Source organism: Spinacia oleracea, chromosome 6 (assembly GCF_020520425.1).
Source record: "Spinacia oleracea cultivar Varoflay chromosome 6, BTI_SOV_V1, whole genome shotgun sequence".
Classification (NCBI taxonomy): Eukaryota; Viridiplantae; Streptophyta; class Magnoliopsida; order Caryophyllales; family Amaranthaceae; genus Spinacia; species Spinacia oleracea.
This window is the reverse complement of record NC_079492.1, coordinates 137,255,340-137,280,124: the sequence shown is the minus strand read 5'-3', so window position 1 is coordinate 137,280,124 and position 24,785 is coordinate 137,255,340. Positions and strand designations below refer to the sequence as shown.

The following is a 24,785-nucleotide window of genomic DNA, read 5'->3' as shown; positions in this document are numbered from 1 at the left end:
TTATAATATAGAAGTTACAAAAAATAGGTTAAAGTCACAAAAATCTGCATAAAAGTTATTTTGGTGTACAATAAATTTATTGTACCCCTTGTGCACGCAAGACGTTTTGTTAAATTAATTAACAAGAACTGCATGGCTATCCTTGCCGCATATTCCAACACTTGAGAAACGGCAAAGTATGAATGAAACATTACAAAAATACGGAGAGAGCACAACGGATGTCAAAAATGCTAACTGATTTCAGTCACGCTTTACAAACTACACAGGAAAAAAAATCATACGGCATATACTTCCTGTGAATACTCTCATTACATGAGTAATCTGTGAAAATTATAATGACTCTTGCCTAGGGAATTAGGAATACATACAAAGACATGCTCAATGCCTATGTACAGAGTTCCTATCGCCATAATCGGCATGTACAAGAGGCTGAGGTATTGGTTAAAGGAACAACAAAAAGTAACGAGGAAAAAATATATAGACTAGAGAGGGGAGAAGGCCCAACACAAATTGAAAGAATCGTAAAGAATCCGCATCACACAACAAGCTTGCCACCAAAAACTTGGCAATGAAACCTCCACTCACCTACAAAGAAACATGGAACAAGGTCAGGGTATAGGCGTTAGGAAATCAGCAAAAAAATCTTCCCCAAAATTTTTGGAACAAGACTTTCACAATTTAAGTTACCTCAACTCTCATTAAGTTGTAACCTGCATACCCAATTCATGAAAGTAGATATTCTAAAATGGGAATTCATACATTGTTCTTCAAATTTTAGTTAAACACTAATTATTTTGAACCAGAGGTTGGAAAAATATATAGAGGAAGAAAGGATAAAAGGATATGTGAGATTTGCTTTAAAATGGGCCTAAGATATACGGAGTAATATTGTAACAAGAATTAGATGAAAACATCAATTCTGAAACCTAACGCGCCCACATGTTTCACCTAGGGTCTTTTAGAAATTAAACTTTTAATAACGCTTGCTCCCCACATTAATCCTCCTTTTAGAGCCAAATACGAAAATGTTGAGCCATTAGTGTAATACATGTGTGAATGTGGGATATGTACCCATATCCAGCACTCAAACCTGTGTCTTGGTATATTAGCTTGTAATCTAGGATTGTGTTTGATTTGCATGATTAATAATTAAGCATAATATGTAATTTTTTGAGCAATGGAATCATCAAACGTAACTTGAGAGAAATGAACAGTTTTTTTAGGGGTGGGGGGAAGGGGACAGAACAAAAAGAAGAACACTCACTGTAGGTATACGAGGTTTGGATGCACCCTCAACTTCTCCAAGCATGGAATTAACAAAAATTGCCAGGAGTAAATAATGTTGACAACAAGAAATAGACAATTGCCTCGTTATGACATCTTCAATGCCTGCTTCATTTGCGAAAGAGCTGAAGGATGCATTCTATTTATTGCAGCATTAAAGGTATCGCCATGAAGGGCAGCACATGTTTGAAGGTTCTCTCTCACTGCATTCTCCACCGACATCTGATTTATAGGGTCTGACAATTTGATCTACAATGAAACAAACACGTGTCAACAACTATAGCAACCTCCCCCCTCCCCCCCCCCCCCCCCCACACCTCCCCTCTCCCCAACATCCCCTCTCTTCAATTTTATTTTAAAATAACATTTCTTTACTGCTTACCTGCCGCTTCTTAAACTCTTTGCTCAGAACAACTCCTTCAATTTGAGGCCTGATGGAAGTCATGTTATCACCACTGAGTAAGGAGGAGATAAATAATATGGGGAGAACAAGGTCAATTAACACATCAGCCACCTTAATTTCAGGAATGCCCAGGGAAAATTACATCCAATGACGTGAACATTAAATCATCAACTCCACCACAAACTTTTCAATATGAAAAACAGCACAAAGTTTCCATTCTCTATATCAACAACACAAAAATGTTATTACTGCCAAAGTAGTTTAGGTGTAAGTGAGTAAATTTTAGTTGTTTTTTCCATAATACCAAGTTCGTGTCAGTAATAACAGAAAGGTCATGTCATTGGATGTAATTTCCCTAAGGAGATATGGCTATCATACCTGGACTCTCCCTCTGATAAGTCATCGTTACCACCCATTATCACACTGGTACAAACGCTGAGTAAATAGAGCCAGATGATCAGTTTGAGAACTAACAAAGTAAGGATATGATTCATCACATATATAAATCCAATTACCTGAGGATCTGATCAAGTTTATCAAGAACTTGAGGCAGCCTCAAGGAAAGAATAATAGAAAGAGCTAAGCCAATTGTTTTTCTCTGAATTGAAGTCATATTATCAACCTGTAGTACATCAAAATCCAGACTGAGCAAGAGATAACAAGCAGAATCATATAAATGCAAGAATGTTGCATGCTCAGATATTGTCAGTATTTATAAGCCCGAAACTACAGCTGCATGCAGTCTTTTTCAGGATGTGCAAGTCAAACTACTGCTGCGGGCTATTCATTTGCAAATGAAAATGGCCCGACAAACAAAAGGGTAAAGTGATGCAACAAACATCACTCCCATGACACCTGTCAACAACATTCAAAATTTAGACAATATTCTTAACGAGAGGTTGCTTCAACCAAAATGAACTCCTTGGGAACAAGCAAAGTTATTTATTGAAGAGATCGAAGTTATTTGTTTTCTATATTCCGAGAGAGCATGATACAGAAACATTAAAATTTGATATCTTATTTGGAAAGAGTGAATTTGCATGTCATAAACCAAATATTAATTTCCCACAGGCAAATCAATTATTTCTACCAAAACTTGTTTCTCAATCACTAATTGCACATTAAATCAAGATTCAAGGATATTAAGTAAAAAGATAACTGATACCTTAATAGAGCGTATTGGGCCCTTGGAACTGGGAAAATAGAATCCTGCTTAAGAGGATCTACTACTAATTCATAAACTTAACGTACAACCGCCAAAGACTGCCATTTTCGCAATAGAAGGATTCTACCCGGTAAGAACTAAATTTACAAGGTCTATATATTTGAATACTCTTGTCAATATTAGTCTATTAAAAATTGTTAAGTACTGCTTTTTTAATGCAAAGCCCCACCATTTGACCAGCAATAAGGATCTTGACCTATTGGCTAACAGTTACCTGCATTAATGGTAAAATATAAGAACTCCACTAAGAGTTCTCAGACTAACTGACTTAAGCCTGTAAGACCCCCTGCCCGCATCCCCATTCACCTTCATGGTCCTATTGAATTCGTTTAACTAATCCAAATATTATTGGTGAAGACGCACATGCATTTGGAAAAGAGAAAAAAAAGGTTGCATATCCCACTGACCTTCTCTAACCATACATCAACCAAACAGAGAAGAACGTTCTCTTCCATAGGGAAACCTGCGTCTTGAAGTTGTTTCAAAGTAGTAGAATCTGATGTTAATTGAGCAAGGTAATTGGTATTCAGCACTAAAATTCTTGCTAAAATGGCGGCTGATGATGATTTTACAGCTGTTTTAGAGGGATGATCACGCTCATCTCCTCCACACAGACAGTGAACAAACAATTTCTGTAAGCACATAAAAGGAAAATATTATCAATTATTATGGTGTTATAAGAAAAGGCTTCAAATTTCATAAGCAAAAAGATATAATCACCTGAAGAGTAGCGCTGATAAGCGGAGGTACTTCCATAGGGTAACACTGAAGAAAAAATAAATGTAGCATATTAAATAAGAGAAGAGAAGCTACAGCTAATTATGTAGCAATTCAAGGCGTGAGACGGGAGAGAAGATCATATATCTTCTTAGAAGCTGGCCAAACGGGAAAATAAATACGTTTGAAGAGGAGAACAATTAGAGGGAGAGATTTCTTCCCAAACCATAAATGGAAAACCATTTGACTACTCGTTTATACATTTTATAATAATGCAAAAACAGATAATTATTTAGGAAAAGCCTAAATCCAAATGGAGTCACTTCTTGGCTTTAAAATAATAACGGACTAATTTGAAATAGATCATTCATAGGTCGCTGCTTTTTATTTATTGTGAAATAGTAGAGTAGTAGACAAATATCAAATATCAAACCATTCATTAAACGAACTCACATCCAACCTACCCTCCTCCCTCAGGCCCCAACTCGCCAAGGCAGAAGCCTCTATGGCTCTATAGAGGCATTTAGATAATATTGACGCATATAAATATTTAGGGCATGCAATCTATCAAAACACCGTGGTACTCACACCGTTAGCTGAGGAAGCAAGTTTAATATTATAAAAGATACACCCATTTTAAAATGAAATGACATACCTGCACTAGAATATCAATGACAGGAAGGACTGACAGAAGTCCCCTTTCATTTATGCTTCCAAGTATCACATCCAAAAGTTTAGCTACACAAGAGGCATGCCTACTTAAGAACTCGGTTCCACCCAAGATTATGTAATCTTCAATAATGTCAACCGCAACCTACAATAAAGCCACATAACAAATGATAAGAAACCGGTCACAAGCCTGTTCACAAAATCAGGATGAGCAGTACCTAATAAACCCTACAAAGGCTCAAACTATAAACATTATACTTGTTTATCCAATTATTCACGAATAAATATCACAAGTTCCAGCTTCCCAATAAATAAAGCTAACTCGTAGACTTTTCAAGCAAAAGAAAACAAACAGTAAACAACGATAAGAGAAATATACTCTTATTCACACTTTCCTTAACTGGTGTCCCAAAAATATTCATGCTCCTATTTTGAGTAGAAGACGACAAAATTTTACAAAAATTAACTCTTATCTCACTGTCGCATCATCCCTTTTTCTCTCTCCTTCGCTCAACACTTTCTCTTACAAATCTTACCAATTTTATCACTATCCACTTTTGAATATTTATCTTATCTTTATTGTTACATCAGGAATGCAAGAAAAATTGATGATTAAATCGAACCGTCAGGTGATCAAAACTTCTATTGATGATATCCGCAAGACATGGGAAGAAGTCCAACAGCTGTGGAACCATTGACGGCGCATATGTAAGGGTAGTCTCCCACAACTGCAAAACAATATTGATTAGGCTACGAGCATTTCAGGATTGAAAATGCAAACCCATAAAAGGAAATAAAGGCTAACCAGCATACTGTCCTCCATAAGATTGAGCTCATCTGGACCATTCACATCTATTCCTCTTTGCAAAATGGGCAGTAATACATTGTAGCAAATAGGTGATTGATACCCAAGAGCCACGACAAAGTTCTTCAGTGCAATGAGAAGCTGCATTTGCAGAAGACTTTCTCCAGAAGACTCTTCCCAGACCTGGATGAAAAATAGTTAGAAGAAATTACAAAAAGACAAACATATGCATAGCCCCCATTGACAACAAAAAAGTTAAAAACATCCTTCGTCATGAAACTGCACACCAAAGAAATAATGTAACTGAGAATCTCAATCCCACTCCAGCAAGGAGGATAGTCGTTGCTTGTATGGAGGGGAATTTCCTTTCTAGCGCAATTGAAATGAAAAAGAAGAGGACTAAGCTTAAAGTGAGTTCCTTCTTATTAATCCACAAAACGTACTTACCAATATAACCAAGCGCAACTCACCACAAAACGTAAAAAGAAAGGCTAAAACTTTGTTTAACAGTAGCATTAATCAAATTCTTCATCATGTGATGCACTAACATCTGTAAAGGGGGCTGTATTAACAATAGCAATGTTTCCACTAAAGCTAATTAATCCAGAAGTACCGTTGAAGAGATGATCTGCCTCAATAAGTTAAAAGGCCATTTTCTATTCAATTTATTTTATCTAAACTTAATTATTTTAACTTAACTTCGAGCGATTTCCTTCAATATTGTTTAAAGAACGTCAAATTCCCAAAATGCGCCACTTTTTAACTTAATTCCCACCATACCGTCCACGTCAGCATTAAAACCGGTCTTTTTTTTTTTAACGAAGCGACACTAAACCGCTATCTCAGGTAGCGGTTGACTTAAGTAAACCGCTATCTGAGATAGCGGTTTATAATCACGTACTATTTATAAATGGTTAAAAAAAAAAAAAACCGCATTAGCTAGGGGTCGAACCCACGACCTTCTACTTAGGAAACAAATGCTCTATCCACTGAGCTACAAACACTAATGTTTGATAAGGTAAAATTGGAAATGTTTATAATTAATATTAATAAATGGTTAAAAAGAAATAAACACATTAAGGTAGGATTCGAACCCACGACCTCCTGCATAGAAATAACCCACTCTATCCACTGAGCTACAGACACAATTGATGTCACAAAAGGTTACTTCTAAATTATATTTCTATTTAAACTGTAATTCATGTTAAAAATAATTTACAAGTAAGTAAACCGCCATCTGAGATAGCGGTTATGTTTTAATGCAAACCGCTATCTGAGATAGCGGTTTATAACATTGAACCGCCATCTGAGATGGCGGTTTGCTTTAAAACGAAACCGCTATCTCATATGGCGGTTCAATGCTGAACCGGAAAAAAAAAATTACTTCTTTTTCTCCCTTGCTTACGTGGACGGTATGGTCGGAAATAACTTAAAAAGTAACGTATTTAGGGAATTATTGGATCTTTAAGCAATATTGAAGGAAATCGCTCCTTAACTTCATCCGAACTGATTTCCTCTGAAAAAAAAACTTATTTTGTTTGAAATTCTGGAAAAAAAACTTATTCAGTTTGCACTGATCTGAACTTATTGTCTGAAATAAACCGAACAGATTAGGGCCTAAAGGAAAATTCCATGTCTCATATTATTGTTGGTTTGATGTATTAAAATATTTCATGGCAATAGCTATATTGTTATTTTGCAATATTAGTAGTTTAAACCAGAACCCAATAAGCTAAACAATAGCATACGCAAATTCAAACATTATGTGAGCCTTTCACTAGGTTTAGACTTTTGGTGTGTAAGGGATTAGTCTCATAAGAATTGATTTCCCCAGACCCCTTCATGACAGAATCGGTACTAGGTGATTGCTGTTGTAGACTAACACTCCCATTGAACAAGAAATATAAATCTTGATAGAACAACAGCTGTCATCAAAGAGATAACAACCCCACATTTCTTGGAGACATGACTCAAATCCATCATTCTTTTTATATTGACTCACAAGAAAAGAAAAACGAATAAAGATTTAAGTAATACCTTCTGGAAAAACTTGACCAACTTGTCCACATAAGGAATCACTTGACCAATATGTCCAAGAAGAACAGAGATCAAATTCAAAACCTGGACCTGGTAGAAGACCAGCAATAACAGCAGAATAGAATCAGCACTTATTCTGGGATCCAACGCCAAATCTTGTATCACAGCCAAAAGAATTGTCACTAAAGTGTAACAAACCTCTTATACAGTAGAGTACTAGCAAAAAATATGGCAGTTTAACATGAATAAATAGGATCCAGTCATCCAGTACAAAAAATTACATAAACATTTGATGATAAGCTCTCAAGGACACATGAATCATGACAAACTAATCTTAAAATAAAAGAGAAATAAAAAAAATCATTAAAATAAATCTTAAAATAAAAGATTAATAAAATAAAAAATCATAAAATAAAAGTGAAATTCAGACAGATTGAAGACAATGAATAAATTTCTCCCTTATATGTGCAGTGCGCACTACTGCACCATATTTCCTGGTGATGGAGAGACTAAATAAATGTTTTTTTCTCATCACTGTCCTTTCAGAACAATTTACATATGCACATTTCATGGATAAGACAAGAACGGAATGGAGAGTATTGCATCCATCCTGTCAAACTGGAGATCTTGTTGAAAGGAACATATATGTTAGAAATCTTAGAATGCCTTGAATCTAGTGATTCTAGTGACCCAGTACGGTGTATGATCTGCTGGGCTACGGTTTTCAGTTTAGGCTTGGTTCCGAGCCTATTCCATTTCTGTCTGAGGGAATAACATATAAACTCCCTTATTCCTAATCTAACCTGATTTTGTACTATATACTCAGAGCCTTCTTTCGTGCCCGGTGGAAGTAGCTAACGGATTGTTAATTGATTTCCTTTATATTTCTTGTATCCGTTATAACAATATAAAATATGATAGCATAGAAGATGAGTGAGACTCGTGTTATACGGGCTTATGAAGGATGTGTGTATGTATTTTAGTTTCAGGCGCAGGCTAGTACACTTAGAGAGTTAAGCGGAGCATTTTACAGTAAGTGAGAGGAAGCAAGCACTTGCCTGGGCTTTTTGTATAGAGGCACATAAAGTGGCTGCTTTATGTTATGAGGCGCTTCCTGATCCTTTAAAATTTAAAAAAGGCACGTGATTGACTCACGTGACGTTTCAATTAACTTACCTCAGTCAAAGGTTTGTGAGGCTGGTCAAAAGAGAGTTTTAGAAGATTAAAAAAAATTATATGTTAAAACAACAATGAATAGGAGGTTTCAGAAATGTGACTAAATGCCCTAGTTGTCAATTTTTACATTTATAATATAAGAATTATATGTTGTTTAGAGTACAAAATATGTTACAGAAACATTTTTTTAAGGATTTCCACACTTTAAGCTGTGTCTCACCTACGTAAGGCGCGCGTTTTGCGCCTAGGCTCCTTGGATACTTTGCGCCTCGGTGCTCCTCATTCCTCACACCTTTTAAAACTAAGGTATGTTTGTGCATGACTGGAGCAAGCTCTGTTTTGACCAACCAAGATTTCTTTTAAGGTGGCATGAGTTAGAAAATAATGTTTTTTCTAAGGTACACTCAACTGGACATCCAAGATAACTATGGACACTCAACTAACATCCTAAGACTTGGATTTTTTACAACTTACGCAACCAAAAAAAAAAGGCTCCTCCCCCAAAAAAAAGATGGTTAAGCCAAGCTAATGTGTATCATAAATTTCCAATTTCTGTACTCGTCATGCTTAATTCATTGCCGGTGAATTTTATTCATTGTGACCATTAAATATAAGTTAAACATCAACAAGACACGGTCAAGAGCAAAGTAACTAGAGAGTGGAAACTCATTTACATAAAAGTTAAACAAAAGTGAAGAAAAAAATCGTTTACCTTAGAGTCAAACTCCGAAACCTCCTCCATCAAATTAAAACACAAATCCCAACATAATGGAAGAAGATCTGTGAAGTCCTTCTCGGAGAAGTTTGAGTCTTCTATAAGATAGCACAAAGTCCTACACGCTGCCAGCTAGAGAGAAAAAAAATTGAAACAACTTCAATGGTTGTACCATTTAAGAAACTTATGCAATAAGGGGAAAAAAAATTAACAGTGGAAAACAACCGCGATAAAGAATAATTTGAACACTATGTGCATTAAGAAGAAGAAATTGATAAGGTAGAGCCAGCTGAAACAAAGACCGACTCGCAGCTAGGAAGAGAGGGATTACATACCCTCACAGCAAGGTCCCTATCCTGGAGCAGCTTGATAGCAGCACAATATACTGATCTCTTGGTATCATCTTTTATCTGTCAGGCAAGTCATAACAAGAATTACTGCCTGTCTTTTTTTATATAATTTCCTACACATTCCTTTTTTGGATGTCTTTTTTTACTTGCTACATCTCTTATATGGAAAGCTTCTTCTCTCTGCTTTTTCTCTAAAATTGAAAACACATGCCCCCTCGCTTATTGCTGTCTACTTAATAATTGCGCCAAAAGTGAATGTAGCAAATAAAAAAAAAAAAAAAATGAGGGATAAAAGGACTAAAGTATGTTGAGACATTCATAAAGTCGCCGTAAGGTGTTCGACAGAGCATTTGCCTCTCAGAAAATAACAAAGTCCAACTTGTCATGTTTTCAGCTTTTAGTAAGTTTCAACAGTAGCAGAATACTAATAACCCAAAAAAACAAAAACAAATATCAGAGCTTTATATACGTGTATAACCATATAAAGAACTACAATCAAGTATAATACCTCTGACACCCATTGACCAAGTATCAATGCAACCTTTCGATGGGTGACGCGCATGTTAGGATGATCATTTGTGAGTTCCAGCGACAATGCACCATTAAACCTAGATCAAGAATCAGAGATTACTATTACTTTGCTGACACAGTTATACAGTAAGAAAAAGTTAAAAAAAAAACAGCCTTTAAAAATTAGAGTACAGTTGTTTTCACGTAAAAGACAAAAAGGCTAAAAGATATTTTCCCCTCATCCTCTTCACCTTCCTCTTTCTCCCTCCTCCATTTTCACGCACACCTACAGGTCTGCAACAACAACCAGCCGCGAACAAGGTGGAGGCTTCAATAAGTCAGTTCGCCTGGCCGCGAAAAATGGTGGAAGCTTTTATAAATTTTCGGCCACCACGCAGCCACCGGCCCCCACATCAGAAATTTCTCACGACTCCATAGAATTGGTCGCTTCTCAACGCCGACTCCGACCCCTAACCATTCATCCTCCTTCATATATGTTTAGTGCTTGAATTTAAATAAGAACAGAAGTACCCAGTAAAGATTGCAAGAGCGCATACAAATGCCATTTCGACCTCACCCCATAGTTTTATCTTGTAAATGGATCCACATCCAATAACAGGATATCCATACTTCACAAGTAAATTCTAACTGAAGGAAGAAATCTAAACCATCTTCAAGGATCAACGTGGCAGCACGTTTGCATATTCCTATCCATAATCAGCATTTCTAATGCAAGACAGGTATCATACATCTTTTATTGTTTTGCATAGATTTGAATACAAGGAACTATATGAAAATACCAGGGCTTCTTTTCAAATAAAAATAATAGGCCTTTAGCCTTAAACCTTGATATAGATCATAAAACTAAATTATAGGTTAATGCTGGATGGTGGATCCTGTCAATAAACTCTATAGATAATCAAAGATGTGAAATTTATCAATGGAACGTTGGAAAAACTGCCATTACTTTGGGGACAGAAGTAGTAGTGTCGTACCTATTTGGGATATTCTCCAAACAAAAAGAGAATTTAGACTTCGACATATCATGGTATGGTGCTATTCTGCTATCACTTAAATCACCATAGTAGCATTTCTGCGACATAATCCCAAGGAAAATAAATATCGCTACTTCCCTTTTCTGTTTTCCGGTGTTAATAATGGGTATTCAAGGAGGTGGGAACTCAGAAAGGACTTATGATCAACAGAATTTATCAACACAAACACAGATAGGAGGGGAAGAATCAGAATAAGAGAGATAGAGAGTTAGAGAAAGAGGAGATTTTCATTAATTTGTAAGGTAATCCTCCAAAGACTACAAGTTAGCCATTTATATTGAATCAGCAAACATATTAATCAACTAGAAGCTGGAAAGCTACAGTATTAACTGTATTTCTAGCCAAAACTGCAAACAGAACTCTAACAGAAATCTCAGTTCATAGGACAATGTTCGACTTTTCCTAAACTAATGTAATAGTTAACTAACTATTACATTCTTTTGTATGGGAAGAAAATATTATCACATGCAATCCCAAAGGGTATATTAAATATATCAATTCAAATTCAGTCTCTATTCTATTGAAAATAATCAATGAGAAATAGAATCCTCTTCAATATTGGACTTCACCTTTGGAATGGTGAAGTGGAAAGAGAGATCCATATGATAATTCAAATCTTCAAACTTCTGGCACAAAGAACTCTTATGATGTTTTGGGTAGCTTGGTATCCAAGAACATCTACAAGGCTGCGTCCCAAAGGCCAGAGCAAGCGAGAGATTTATACTGTCTAGCTAGTCCAGGGAATGAGATATCAAGCCATTTGTTCTCACACTGTTATATATTTATTGGCAATTTAAGCAATTCTTACAATGTAAGATGGCCAACTACTTGGCATTAACTCTATTGTGTTATCTAGACCGTTGGGGTAAGGAAGGGCAAAAGTGAGAATTTTTTATGGCCATAAAAGGGAAAAAATTGAAAGCAGGAACATCTTTGTGGAACACCCTTAAACCGGAAAGTAAGAATATCTTTGTGGAACGGAGGGAGTACAACTTTAGGAATCATGAGTTGATGTTCGTCCAGACAAGAAAAGGATTTCAATAACCTAGAACTGTGAGAGCCACTTGATTTTCAATATCTTAATATATCAAGGTAAAAAGTACTTGCAGAATAACATTTGTGCAAATTTGTAAGATTTTCTGATTCAGAAGTTTCATCCTACAATCTGATCCTTGATACCTAAACCAATTCAAAATAAAATTTCAATCCTCATAGCATCGGCAAAGTGTTAAGTGACAATAACCACTTGTCATCTTTCTTTAATTTGAGATTATAAGTTGTCATCAGGCTATTTAAAGTACATGGTGCAGCAAACACTTAAGAGACAAACAAAAGTTACAACCAGTAAATAGACCAACGACACAGGAACAATCTATTCATCATGATGTACACCCATCTCAGTGCATGAAAAATCTAAAATTCAAGGCAATTCTTCATTGAGTAGGTCTTGACGGTCTGACCTAATAGACGTTCTTCAGCTAGCTTTTTACCTTCACCAACTCTATTTTTTGTTTAATTAATACTCCCTCTGTCCCAAAATTCTTGTTACACTTTCCTTTTTTAATTTGTCCTAGAATACTTTTTTATTCTTATATAAGGAATGACCAACCAATACTTTAATGTCTCTCTCTCTTCCCACCTAGGATGCTCGGATTCGGTACGGGTGTCCGACTCGGGTACGGGTCCGACAAAATTCTAAAATCAAGGACCCGGGGACACATTTTAGGAGTGTCCAAGAAATCAAAGACGGACTCGGGGACATGGCAACCATAAAAAAAATTAAGAAGTAAAATCTGCACAAAGTTTGAAATAGCTCTAAAAAAAGAAGTTAAAACGGAATAGCATGTAAAAAAAGAGAGTCTAGGAGAGGATTTAAGTTGTTGACTTCGCCAGCACATGCAAGTTGTACCTAGGTAGCACAGATACGGATACGGGAACGGATACGGGAACGGGGACGGAAAACGGCAAAACCAAAATTTCTAAAAACGGGTACGGCATGGATTCGGCAAAAAAAAAATCTCCATCTAATTTTTAGGAAAGTATACAATTTACACTGTATAACTGGACAAGTAAAAGAATAGTCCTAAAATATAATGGAGAATAGTAAAGATTCCCTCCACAAAGTAAAAAGAATATTAAGATGGAAGGGTATGTCTTAAAGCTTTAAATCCGTCCCCGAAACGTCCCCATCAACCTCCCTAGTCGTCCCCTACTGAACTTGACGTCCCCACCATTCAAGAGTCGTCCCGGGGACGTTTTTCGGACGCATCTGTACCGTACCCGTCCTCGGTACGGGAAACGGCACTCCGGGGAAGTACCCGTGCTTCATAGGTTGTACCCATGAGGCATGCGGGACAAGTGGCCACCACGTAGCCAACTATAAACCATGTGTTGGTTATTTAATTTCATAACTAAAGAATGTTATATTTATACGGAGGAGTAAATAACCAGGTCACTCTCATCTTTCGAGGATGTCCTTCCTCCCTCTATCTTCACAGGTAAAAATGGTTCCTCCTCCTTACTCTCTGATTCCCACCTTCTCCCCCTCTCTGCCACTCTAATTTTAAGCTTTGGGACTCATGTAAAACAGAAATATACCTCTTATTAAGAGTCTCCATAACTCCATTTTCAGATCTAGGTTTTCAAAACCCTAACTAACAAGTCCGTTTTCCCGTTGCCGAGTCCGATCCGGATTATATGTCCGCACCCGCGTCGTGTCGACACCAGATCCGGGGTGGTGAGGTGAGTCCGAGCATCACAGCTTCCCACTACTAAAAAGTTTGGTCCCCGCAATCTCTCTCATTTAATTAACAAATTACCCCCCCCCCCCTCTCACGTCTATTTTTCATTAAAATAACAATTGATAACCAAACAACTCATTATCATCTAAACCTTTGTGCAAAGGTGAGTGTATGTAACATGTAACTTTGGGACGGGGGGTACTTGGTTTGACGAACAAGAACTCGTTAGCCCATGTAAGAATTTGTCTTCTTCATCTTTCCGGCAACAATCACACCTACTCTGCTATTCATTGGGAATTTGGTTCCATCTTTATCAAAATAGCATATCTATTTTCATTTTTTATATTTTGGTTATTTTGGTGAGTATTTGCAAGTAATGCAATGTTAATCAATTCAATGACAATTCCACACATAACTGACTTACACAAATATATCTATATCTTATGATTTGACTACAGAAGAGAATTGACTTATCAAATCGAGCTCTCAATTTAAGTGATTTATGAGGAAATTTTACCATATAGTATTAAAAGTTGGACGAGCGACAAACCTATGAGTTTTTCTATTTTCAAACTTCAGAAAAAATGTGTACCAATATCCAAAATATTATTAGGAGACTTGCCACTTCATTAAACAAAAATAGTATACCCCCTTATCATCACCAAATAACAAAATTGCAAACCAGTAACAAGATATCAGTAAGTGAAATGTTGTCTAAAAAGTCATTACCAGTCTTTGAAGCTTAGGTAGTTTGAGAGTTCGTAATAAACATATGCTGCAGCTCCATAAGCAGCATCCTTGAGCAGCAATCCAGGGGTAATTTCAGTCACAGAAGTAGGGCAACCGTTCATCGCTTCTTGAAGAATGGAGACTACTACAGGACCTAGCAGCTATGAACAACCACTGTAATGTCAATATCACAAGGCAACTTCTAGTCTGCAAGCAATTGTAGCTGCTACATCATAAAAATAAACATCTTAGACTTATATGGTATGGCGATGAAAGATAAAACTTCACCTACTTGGCTATACTTGTGAAATAAAACGATGTAGAGAGCTTCAGCACAGGGCCTTAGTTTCTCAGTCCACTGCACCATGTCCTGTTCATGATGAAAGCCTTCAGGATTCTGACTCCATTCTTCCAAATCCCTTGCTGATAAAACAAAATACCTGTGTGACGTCACAGCCTTAGCTAGATTCACACAATATTTAACCTAATGGCTACTCATGAAGACAGGCCACACAATCAAACAGCCAAAGCAGCATTTCAGTCTGATGCGGGTATGAGCATATTTTGGCCCATTTCAGTGTTTTTTGGAAGGAGAATTTCCAGCAAAACATAACTAGAAACAAAAAAGTGATACATCACCGACAATGAATTTCAGAATCAGCATATGCTTTATTTGGAAGGGGACAGCAGTTAGCAAGTCCCTTTAAACAATCAACATGAAAAAGCAGAAGGAGAAGACATATGACAGACAACAAAAATCAAGCAGTGACCCACAAAGATCAGTCACATCCAAAAGGTACACCAAAGTTGGTCGCATGACTAAGTAAAAAATTAAGCAGTGGCTCACATACAAATCAGTTGCGTCGCTGTTAAATATTCAAACACTCAGTGATACTCAAGGACTTAAGTTCATGCTTCCAATGATTAAAAGATTAAAAGCTGACAGCTACAAGAAATCTTTGTAATCTGAAGGTGCATAAAAGTAGCAAAACTATATGCTTAATTGTCACAAATTTACCTCCGTACTAATATATTGCATAGTAGTACCACAAGATCATTGGGGAAGAGTGAGGCAAGATTCTCGGCAACAGCAGAAGAGATACTTTTCTTCCTCTGCTCTGCAGTGACTGCATTTTCATTTATCACACAACCAACCATAAGACTGTAGTCTTTACATTCCAGGGTAGATTTTACCAACACCATACATTGGATAAAAAATTGTTCAAATGAAAAGAGTTCAGCCTCTGGATTGGTGATCTTATTTAAGCAGAAATCAACGACAGGTGAAAGGACGCTCTTATCACCAAATGAGAAAGGATGCTTTCCCTGAAAAGCAATTAGAACCTTCATCATCTTAGTGCATGCTTTTTTTATGAAATCCCAGAACCTAGGATGTCGTTCTTGGAAAGATGAATCTGCATTTAGATCCAACAAAAAACAAGCATGTTCTTAAGTTAGTGGAGAATACAACTAACAAACTATAATATTATAATAAAAAATTATATGATTATGTAAGCAGCGGCTTATAGGCCAGAAACACAGACACACTTCATGATGAGAATTTAAGAAGACCACAAATTTTCTGTGTCCAAGAAGATATTTCCTACTTCGACAAAAAGGGTAAAGAGATTACACTACGTTAAAAGTTGTTTGAGCAAAATCTTACACCCAGTAAAGCCAGTAGGATGGTTAGCTACTTCAGTTGCTGGAGTATTGTAAGGCATACGATACAGTAATCAGTTTATACATGAGGCTGAAGTATGGAAATGATGGTCCAATAAAAATGGTCTCAAGGACAGGGTGAAAGGAAGCAGCATCAACAAGGGTGTATGATGCATTATAGTTTAAACTTTACAGATTAGAAAATATCGGAGTAGACAAGAAAATCAATGTTGACTCCCTCCACCTGGAAGGATGACAGCCTCTGCTGCTTTCAGCAAGAAGCTAGTACCCGGCCACAAATGAGCGAATGCAATAAGGTGGTGTTTGGAAACCATGAATTCATTTGAAATTCGGAATTTCAATAATGGAATCTAAAATTTTAAAGTTGGATTCAAATTTGGTGTTCAGGGAAAACGAAGAATTCCAATTAAATTCAATTCAATTCAAACATTTAGAAGATAACGACATCTTAGAATTGCTAGCTCTAGTTTTGATCCTCTCCAACTCCATTCATAAAAAGTAGCCCGAGGGTTAGGGACCTTCAATCCCCAAGGCCGACGGGGGACTCAATCTGAGAGAAGATGAAAAACAGAGGTGGGCTACAATGGAGAGAGAAAGGAGTTTGGTAAAGGAGAGAGAAAGAGTGAATTTCAAGAGCAAGTGAGTTTGGTTCAATAACATCACCGGTGGAGAGGATTCACTATTGCTTCTTATGGTGGATATGTGGAGGTGAGATTGGATCGGCAGTTACAGATGCGTGTGTGGTGGTTACAGAGGTGGCATCGTGAAGGTAGTGGTGGAAGTAGTTACAAGGGTGAAGGTTGTAGAGAAAATAGCTAAGGAGTCAGAGGTGGTTGTGGCTCTCGAGTGACGAATTGGAGTTGCTGGACTCTTTGGATTTGGTTGTTGTGGACAAAGCAGACTTTGAAGAATTTGAAATACCATCATTTCGGATTTCAAATCCTTGAAGCTGGAACTACTTCTTCAAAGGCTTGGATTTGGGCCAAATGCAAATTATATCATCCCCAAACATGTCATTTGTTCCAAACTTCCAATTCCATCATTTCAAATGAAATGACAGTTTATAAACATAGCATAAGGGTAATTACAACAATGTACAGTTTTAAAAAAGTAGTAGAAGTCACAACAATATGACGGACAACCAACAAATCCAACCAGAATAAGAAAATTTTATACCAATTTGTTCTAGTTCCGGAAGTAAATATAATTTCTAATTGAATGTCAAATTAACACAAATTTTTATATGCCCAACTTTTGTTGACAATGAACTTTTTTTATTGATTAGGAAAATATATCTTTTTCTGTTCAAATTTGCGGTAATTTAGATCATTACATTTACATGTATTCTAAAACAGTTACACAAAATACCATTTAAAATGGAAAATTTAAATAACAACCCTAATTATTAGACCTTTTACCTCCAAGACAATTTATTATAAAACCCACCCCCTTGAGTATTTAAAACACCAGTAGGCTGTAGCTAGATAAGAACTGTTAAGTGGTGGCTTTGAGTGGAATAGAACTTCGGAGTGGTTTTTATTAGGGGAGGGTACAAAATAATGGGTCCAGCTAGGGGAGGGTTTTTTCTTTAGATAAAGAATTTTTTTTATAGATCAGCAACTAGCAAAAAGTGAGTACAAAAAATCCTCTTAACAGCAAAAACAGAAGAATCAGCCTAATTCTGTTGTTCCCCCGCCGAGTAACTTCTAAATTCCCCCGCCACCCACGAAGATGCTAAATAAGTTATCCCATCCACAGAAGATAGCACTCAAAGCAGTTAAAAGCATTTTGACACCAAATCTTCTTCTCATTTGCCCTTTCAAAGCCCAGCAATCGGACTTGCAGCATATCCAAAACAGTGCATGGGATAATTAGGTATTCCCCAAAAACAACAAAGAGCCTCCTCCAAATATTATTTTCCATCTCACATTGAAGGAATACGTGTGAGCGTGACTCGCTATGATAGTGCACGTATATGACAAAATAGCCATCCCTGGTCTTCATCTTTGGAGTTTGGAGCAAATCATTAATGTTGATTCTCCTCAACACTAAGGTCCACATAAATGCTCTGACCTTGAGAAGAAATTTGGCCTTCCATAGGAAAGGGAAGGTACCTCGGTGGTAAAGAAAGGCAGAACAAAGGTTTGCAAGAAAAGGTGTCCGATCCCCAGCCACTTTCTAGAATCCTATACCCACGATAGTTGAGGTGACAGAATCTCTGAAAATCACAATGAGTTCATCTATTTCTCTATCATGAAGATGCCTCCATAAATGAAGATCCTGAACATAGCTAGTGTGGAATGCAGAAATCGGAGGATCTTGTAAAGTGGGCAGATTATATAATCGAGGGAAACACACAGAAAATGGTTGCTCCCCTCTCCAAACATCCTCTCAAAATCTAATGTGATTGCGATTCCCTACCTTGAAACTGACCAGCGAAAAGAAAACATGATATGCTAAAGAAATGAATTTCCACGGGCAAGCACAAGATAACAACACATTGGAGCAACTAGTCCGGATTATACAATAACTGATGTTCAAGAAGAAAACACAATAGCCCCTTCACGAGATAGCAACATTCTTTCCCACCAGCCTTCCAACCCCTAACCCGCCATCCTCTTCCGGCCAACAAGATAAACCCCACTTCAAAATATCACAGGGTGGTATTTTCTCTCGCCACTAGCTCTGCACCACAACAAATCCCTTAAAAAATCCATCTTATTCGCAACTGCAACCGCAATCTTATTCCATCTTGTTGCATCCATGCTTATCTAGCATTCCTTTTTACTCCAGTTGCAGTTGCACCACAAGATAAAGCATGGCTGCATAGATGAAACAATGTGATTCTCCTTCGCAACAAAAAAATATACCTTTTTCCAACCAACCAATGAAGTCTCCAAACATGGATTAACTCCAAGTGGCAAGCCCGAATAAGTGGACGGCCAATTCTGAATCTCACACCCCTATCAATGCCGCATACTCCCCAGGCACATCCATACCAAGATTAATACCAGCTAGGCCACATTAAGAAAGTTTAATCTTCAACCTGATATTAACTCAAATATCTGCAAGATAGTCAGCACCTTCTTAAACTTTTCAAAATCTGCAGCTAAAAACAAAATGGTATCATCTCCGTGCTGCAAGTGGGAAATCTGCACTAACTCTCTCCCTGCCTTAAAAGCCACAAAGGCCACAATAAAACCTTCTGATACACCCCTCTCAAACATCCTGCCAAGCACATCAAGTACAATGGGGAAAAAGGAAAGGATCCTCTTGCTGCAAACCACGAAATAGGTAGGGTAAAGGGTGAATGTTTAATAATATTCCCTAAATGCATCTTAAGAACAGCCATACAACTCTAAAAGGAACTGGTATTCATCCACACTCTTGTCGACGTGGAAGTCCTTTTTTTGCACAAGCATAGTCCTCACAATACAACACAACACAGATGGAAATAGAAGTCCTTGTTTTACACTCGTCCAAGAGAAGGGGATATTAAATATACAGATGCTAACACTCCAGGAAAAAAATCACCGTGTTGCATTGGATGCTAACAAATAAAGAGCACGAGAGTGATGCCATATAGACAATAAAGACAAGAAACCTTACAATAAGGGATTATTGATTGAATAGCACTTAGTAACATGGGAGAAACCTCCTTAACCTGTTGAACTTCCTGAAAAGAAAAAAATAATTGTTACTCAAGAGTATGTTACTCGTGCCAAATCGATTCAAAGAAAGAGGACGGAAAACATGTAAACATTGTAGAAACGGATTCAAGATGAAGCACCTGCATAGACTTGGAATCACTCTGGTGGCCTGACATAACTAACTGACGTATGATCTTTAAGCACAAATACCATCTCTCACATATTAGGTACAGCTCATTTTGATGCTGGTCAAAGACATTTGAACTGAAGTTATGTGCCAATTCAGAAAATCCATGCAAAATTCTCTGCACATCACTTTGCCAAAGATGCCAGCAGTAATCAAAGAAATGGGAAGAAATCTGCCAAGACACCAAGAAAATATGTTATCAACGCAATAAAAATATATGTGTTTTGCTCAAAATAGTTATGGTAATGAGCAACCTCCCTTGAAGGCCTCGACAAAATAATACCTTCGTGAGATAACGGCGAGGAAAACAAACTAATGAGAAACATAAAAGTAAAATTGTAAAAGATGCATTAAGGTTGCGCAAAATGCCTAAGCCTGCAAACCTCTGCATAGTTTCGTTGGTCTGAAGTTAGCCGTTTAGTTGATAGTTCCTTCAAAGTCCGAAAGAGAATCAGAAAAATCCTATGGGAAGAAAGAACATCTGCTGATTGAAGCTGCTGAGCTAAAGCTGAAAATAGTTCAGGCCTGGACAAGTAGGTAATCTTAGATCAAATGAGTATGACAAACAGTAGGGAATTTGAATAAATTATAAATAAATAAATAAAGCATCATGGGATATAAGTCGATGCCATAACTGATCACCACTTATCATGGTGTAAAAACTCGCCCGAGTTAACTCGTATCGCCCGAGTTAACAAGGTTTTGGAGGCTGGCGATACGAGATATCCCGAGTTGTAAAGGTGTTTTTAAAAACGGCGAGATTTCGGCCGGTTTAACCAATCCGAACGAATTTTGTCCGCATTAAACGTTACAAACCTCACATCTACTTGGTTTTCGGCCGAATTCCCCATGTTTTCGACAAAAAGAAAGGGAAAAGGGAAAGAAATGGAGAAACTCCATTGAAATAGAGTAGAAAACTCCATTTTCAAATCTAAAACAAGAGAGGAGAGAGAAGGTAGACAAATGAATTCATTTTAATTATGTCACGCGTAGATTTAGGGGAGGGGGACTAGGGTAGATAGTGAATGGGGCTGACATGGGGTTTCTTTTTCAAATTTCAAATTCCTACGCGACAACCGCGACACGGTCCGCGACTAACGCATCATTTCCGTTACTGAGAATCCGCGACCGATCCCGCGACCGTGACCGATACCGCATTTTTTATCTATGCCACTTATAGCACATTGCATTCAAACAACTATTTACAGATCCACTAGTACTTCTCCACAGCACAGTAGCAAAGTGTCTGATAAGCCCAAACAAATACTTGATAGGATAATGTGCAAAAAAGTAAACTAATTCAGGAAAATTCCCTTCATACTGGATTCTGAAATTTTTAGAAATTTCTCCCTCATCCCTTAGTGTCTTTGCTTTCGTAGGTTCCAAAAAATTGGTGGTGAGAGGAACAACAACTGTGCCATAGTCATAGAAACAGCTTTCACAAGTCCCTCAAAAAACACAGTATCTTTTGTAAGTTTCACGAAATTGTATATACGGCCCAAAAAAAAAAGCAAGGAACTCAACAAGATTCCATTAGCAGCAAGAAAATAAACATTCCCAAAAGAGACATGAGGTGAGGTAATCAAGAATAGAAATTCCACAGTTGAAAAAACTTATATTGTATTATGGATAGCTTTAACGCTTCAGGAGCAACAAAGATTTCAGTAACATTTCAGAGAAGGATTGTCCAATACGTCGTGAAGCTTTGTCACACGGATATCTTTCCTAAGACAGGTGTACACAAAATTTATTAAAGAGAAGAATTCTTTTCAGAGAGGGACTTCATCCAAGGCCAAATGCATATTCCATGAGACCAGTGAACACAAAAAAAGTGAGAAATCCCCTTCGATAAGAGCTTGGGGAAAGGGAAATTGTTTGGTCAAGCAGGGTGTATGCAATGCATCATCCTTAATTACCTAAAAAACGGCCGATATCTACACCAGATTGGCCCAAAGCCTCTGAAAAGGCTGCCATCCAAGGAGAGGTAAAAGCAGATGAATGTACGCAACCTTAACCCAACACTAACACACGCTATTCAATTAAATTTTTGATCTTGAACACAATCTAAATAAGAAGAGCATGAAATACAACAATTCATTTTGATTTAGACAGTTATATTTCAAAGTTAAAGAAAAGTAAACTGTTGGATCCCTTATAAAGAAATGTTATTTTTCCCATAATTATTCCTTAACACTCAGTCAAGATCAGCGATACAGGAAAGATGTACCTTGTGCGATAGTTAAGCAAACATAGGTGTACTTACCACTCTTTAGGATAATCAAAGCGTGCAATTTTTGATATCAGAACTGCCAGCATCAAAGCTATCTGTAATCCATGAGAATTAAGATTTCCACGATTATAATCTTTGATGAAAATAGAAAAGTCAAACTCTAATATCCTAAAGCTAAAACTGTAACATGAGCAAAGACAAAGACTTATATGGAACACACTGATATAGAACCCAGAACCCCACATGCTTAGGCAGGACAAACACTAACTTATCTATACTCCAGTCAAAATGAACAGTTCAATGCGTAACAATATATATACGACCTTATCATTTTCTTCTCTCAAGTGAGACAGCAATTTTTGCCTCAGATAAATCTTCTCGTCACTGCTGATTCCCCTGAGAAAAGCATTTGAGAGATGAGTTCTGGCAAGCAATAAACAAAACATCTTATTCAACACACACAAAATCTTCAAAAAACTAAAATTTAACAGAAAAGTAATACTTCCTCCGTCTCTTTATACTTGCAACGCCTTTTTGGCACGCTTTTGAAGAAGTGATCAGAGAAGGTAAATAGACAAATTAATTAAAACAATTTAAACCTTAACAACCTAACCCTTTCCTCTTATCCGTGGCCAAATAAATTTAGTTAATTTGACGTTTACAGTTTACTTTATCTAATCTCCTCCTAAATTGTGTGCCAGGTGGTTGTGTGACAAGTGCAAAGAAATGGAGGAAGTACTTCTTCTAGCTGCTTCTAAAACAACGAAAAGAGTGGTCATCCAGAGTGGAGGAAAAGGAAGTTATTGCACCAATTGACAAATATCAAAAACGATGTATTTCATAATGCATAGTTCTGCACTTTGGATAAGAAAGTGATTTTCTTAATGCATACAGCATAGCTAAAGGCAGCATGGTTCATTTCATCAAACGCCTCATTGAAACCATACCAAGCTGGGTAACCCAAAACAGTGACAGGAGCAAGAAGGTCAACTCTTACCAACTAATGCAAACATTCATCAAAGACTCTATCGGAAACCAAGTAGCAATTAAATGAAAATAAGTTATTCTTGAATGACAGCTCATAGCCCTTCACATATGGTTTTTCAATTATGCACATTCAATTTGTATCTTATTGGCGAGGGGAGTTGACTGATGTTTTGTGTCCTTAAAATGTAATACCGACATCCAAAGAAAAAGTCGTTTAACTCATGCTATCTAACCAAACAAGAGATTAATGTCGAAATATATCAATTCCAATATGAAAAAGTTGTGAATGTAGGATAACTTTTGGGGCGTTGGTTGCTGCAAGTAATACCTAGGCTATACTAAAACTGCTAATCTTGCTTTGAAATGAAAGGACGATTCGGCCTGAATTTTAGGCAAGCTGATACTGCTATATACGTGCAGAATTTTACACCAACTCAAGTCCTAACATTTCATCTAACTCATTCGATCCATTACTCTCTCTGGCAACCAACCAACAACAATTTACACATTCCATTTCTTCTCTTCACATTTAGAACAACCATTGCGTCAAATTGGTAGATATTCCAGCTAACAACAGCCTACAATCCTTTACAAGTAAAACAAAAACTAATTCAAGCTGGTCTAGGTAGACCGAATTTGACATTAGGTTCCAAGGAGAACTGGCAACTTTCAATCATAGTACAATAAAAACGAAACCAGGATTCAACAACAACACAGACAAAGCTAGTAAAAGCAATAAATAATCTTACATAGAATCCCGTCTGGTTCGCCAATACCGATTAATACTGTTCTTAAAATAAACCGTAGCCATCAAACGAACATCAACCTGAGCCACCAAATCTTGCGCAGTAATCACTTCCTGCATTACACACAATACAATCACTCAAAACCTCACATTCATGCAAACCAAATTTACAGACAACCTAAAAGAAAAACCCTAGAAATTGTAAAGATTAACCAAAAATCCATACCAAAAGGCAAGAACAGAAACCAGGCCGACTCTCGGATTGAGAAAGCGCGGTTTCGGCCGGTTTCCGAACAGTCTGGTCGCCGTTAAGAGAATTGGCGAGCAACTGATACATCATCGGAAGGTCTGAAGCAGACAACGCCATTGAAACCGTCTGTCTCCTACTCTCTCTACACTATACCTATGCTTGTTCTCTCTCCGACGTTTTTTGCGTCTTTCTCTCCCTAGGTCTCGATCGTTTGGCTATGGAGGAGAGAGAGGAGAATTCGGAAGAAATGGAGGTCGGCGAAAATGGCGAAGATGGGATTTGAGGAGAGAGAAACTGAGAGGAATGAAGGTGAAGAGCAGGTGAGTTTTAGGGGGGTTTACTGGGAGGAAAAAATGACCAAGACTGGAGTATGAAATGAAATCAAAGTTTTTCATTGAACTTCTGTCACTGCTAAAATGAGAGACTCATTAACGATACAGAACCGGGGAGGATTTGATTAATTATCGTATTAAATTATCGATTAAATAATTTCTTTTGTAAAGGCGGTGTGCAATAAATATTGGAAATCGGATACACTGTAAAATTACAGAGTATTTACTTTTTGGTGATGGTTTTTTTTTTTTTGCTTGAATAAAAAATATCCCTTTCAAATCACTAGTACTCCGTGATATAGAAA

General features: G+C 37.2%; 1 protein-coding gene across 2 annotated transcripts; it reads right to left on the bottom strand.

The window, feature by feature from the left end:
- Nucleotides 1-219: 219 nt before the first annotated feature.
- Nucleotides 220-24,563, bottom strand: LOC110794885 (uncharacterized). 2 transcript variants are annotated; one of them, XM_021999855.2, is made up of 24 exons: nt 24,125-24,563; nt 23,903-24,012; nt 22,490-22,562; nt 22,200-22,261; nt 20,320-20,461; nt 19,890-20,108; nt 19,709-19,775; nt 15,435-15,831; nt 14,709-14,856; nt 14,417-14,577; nt 9,890-9,989; nt 9,367-9,441; nt 9,029-9,163; nt 7,141-7,230; nt 5,104-5,286; nt 4,922-5,026; nt 4,285-4,443; nt 3,633-3,677; nt 3,320-3,544; nt 2,203-2,309; nt 2,066-2,122; nt 1,667-1,739; nt 1,265-1,533; nt 220-585 (listed from the first exon to the last, which is right to left on the bottom strand). In XM_021999855.2, exons 1-23 carry the CDS (start codon nt 24,263-24,265, stop codon nt 1,372-1,374), a joined length of 3,036 nt encoding a protein of 1,011 aa, XP_021855547.1. In that variant the 5' UTR covers nt 24,266-24,563; the 3' UTR covers nt 220-585; nt 1,265-1,371. The 2 variants fall into 2 exon arrangements, with proteins under 2 accessions (XP_021855547.1, XP_021855548.1); XM_021999856.2 differs by having other exon boundaries at nt 1,667-1,715; nt 24,125-24,561.
- Between the last annotated feature and the right edge of the window lie 222 nt (nt 24,564-24,785).

Coding starts and splice junctions, on each gene's coding strand:
- LOC110794885 (XM_021999855.2), bottom strand. CDS start 24,265: ATGGCGTTGTCTGCTTCAGACCTTCCGATGATGTATCAGTTGCTCGCC. Junction 24,013..24,124: donor GTTTCTGTTCTTGCCTTTTG/GTATGGATTTTT, acceptor TGTGTAATGCAG/GAAGTGATTACTGCGCAAGA. Junction 3,678..4,284: donor TCATTGATATTCTAGTGCAG/GTATGTCATTTC, acceptor TTTTTTCTTCAG/TGTTACCCTATGGAAGTACC.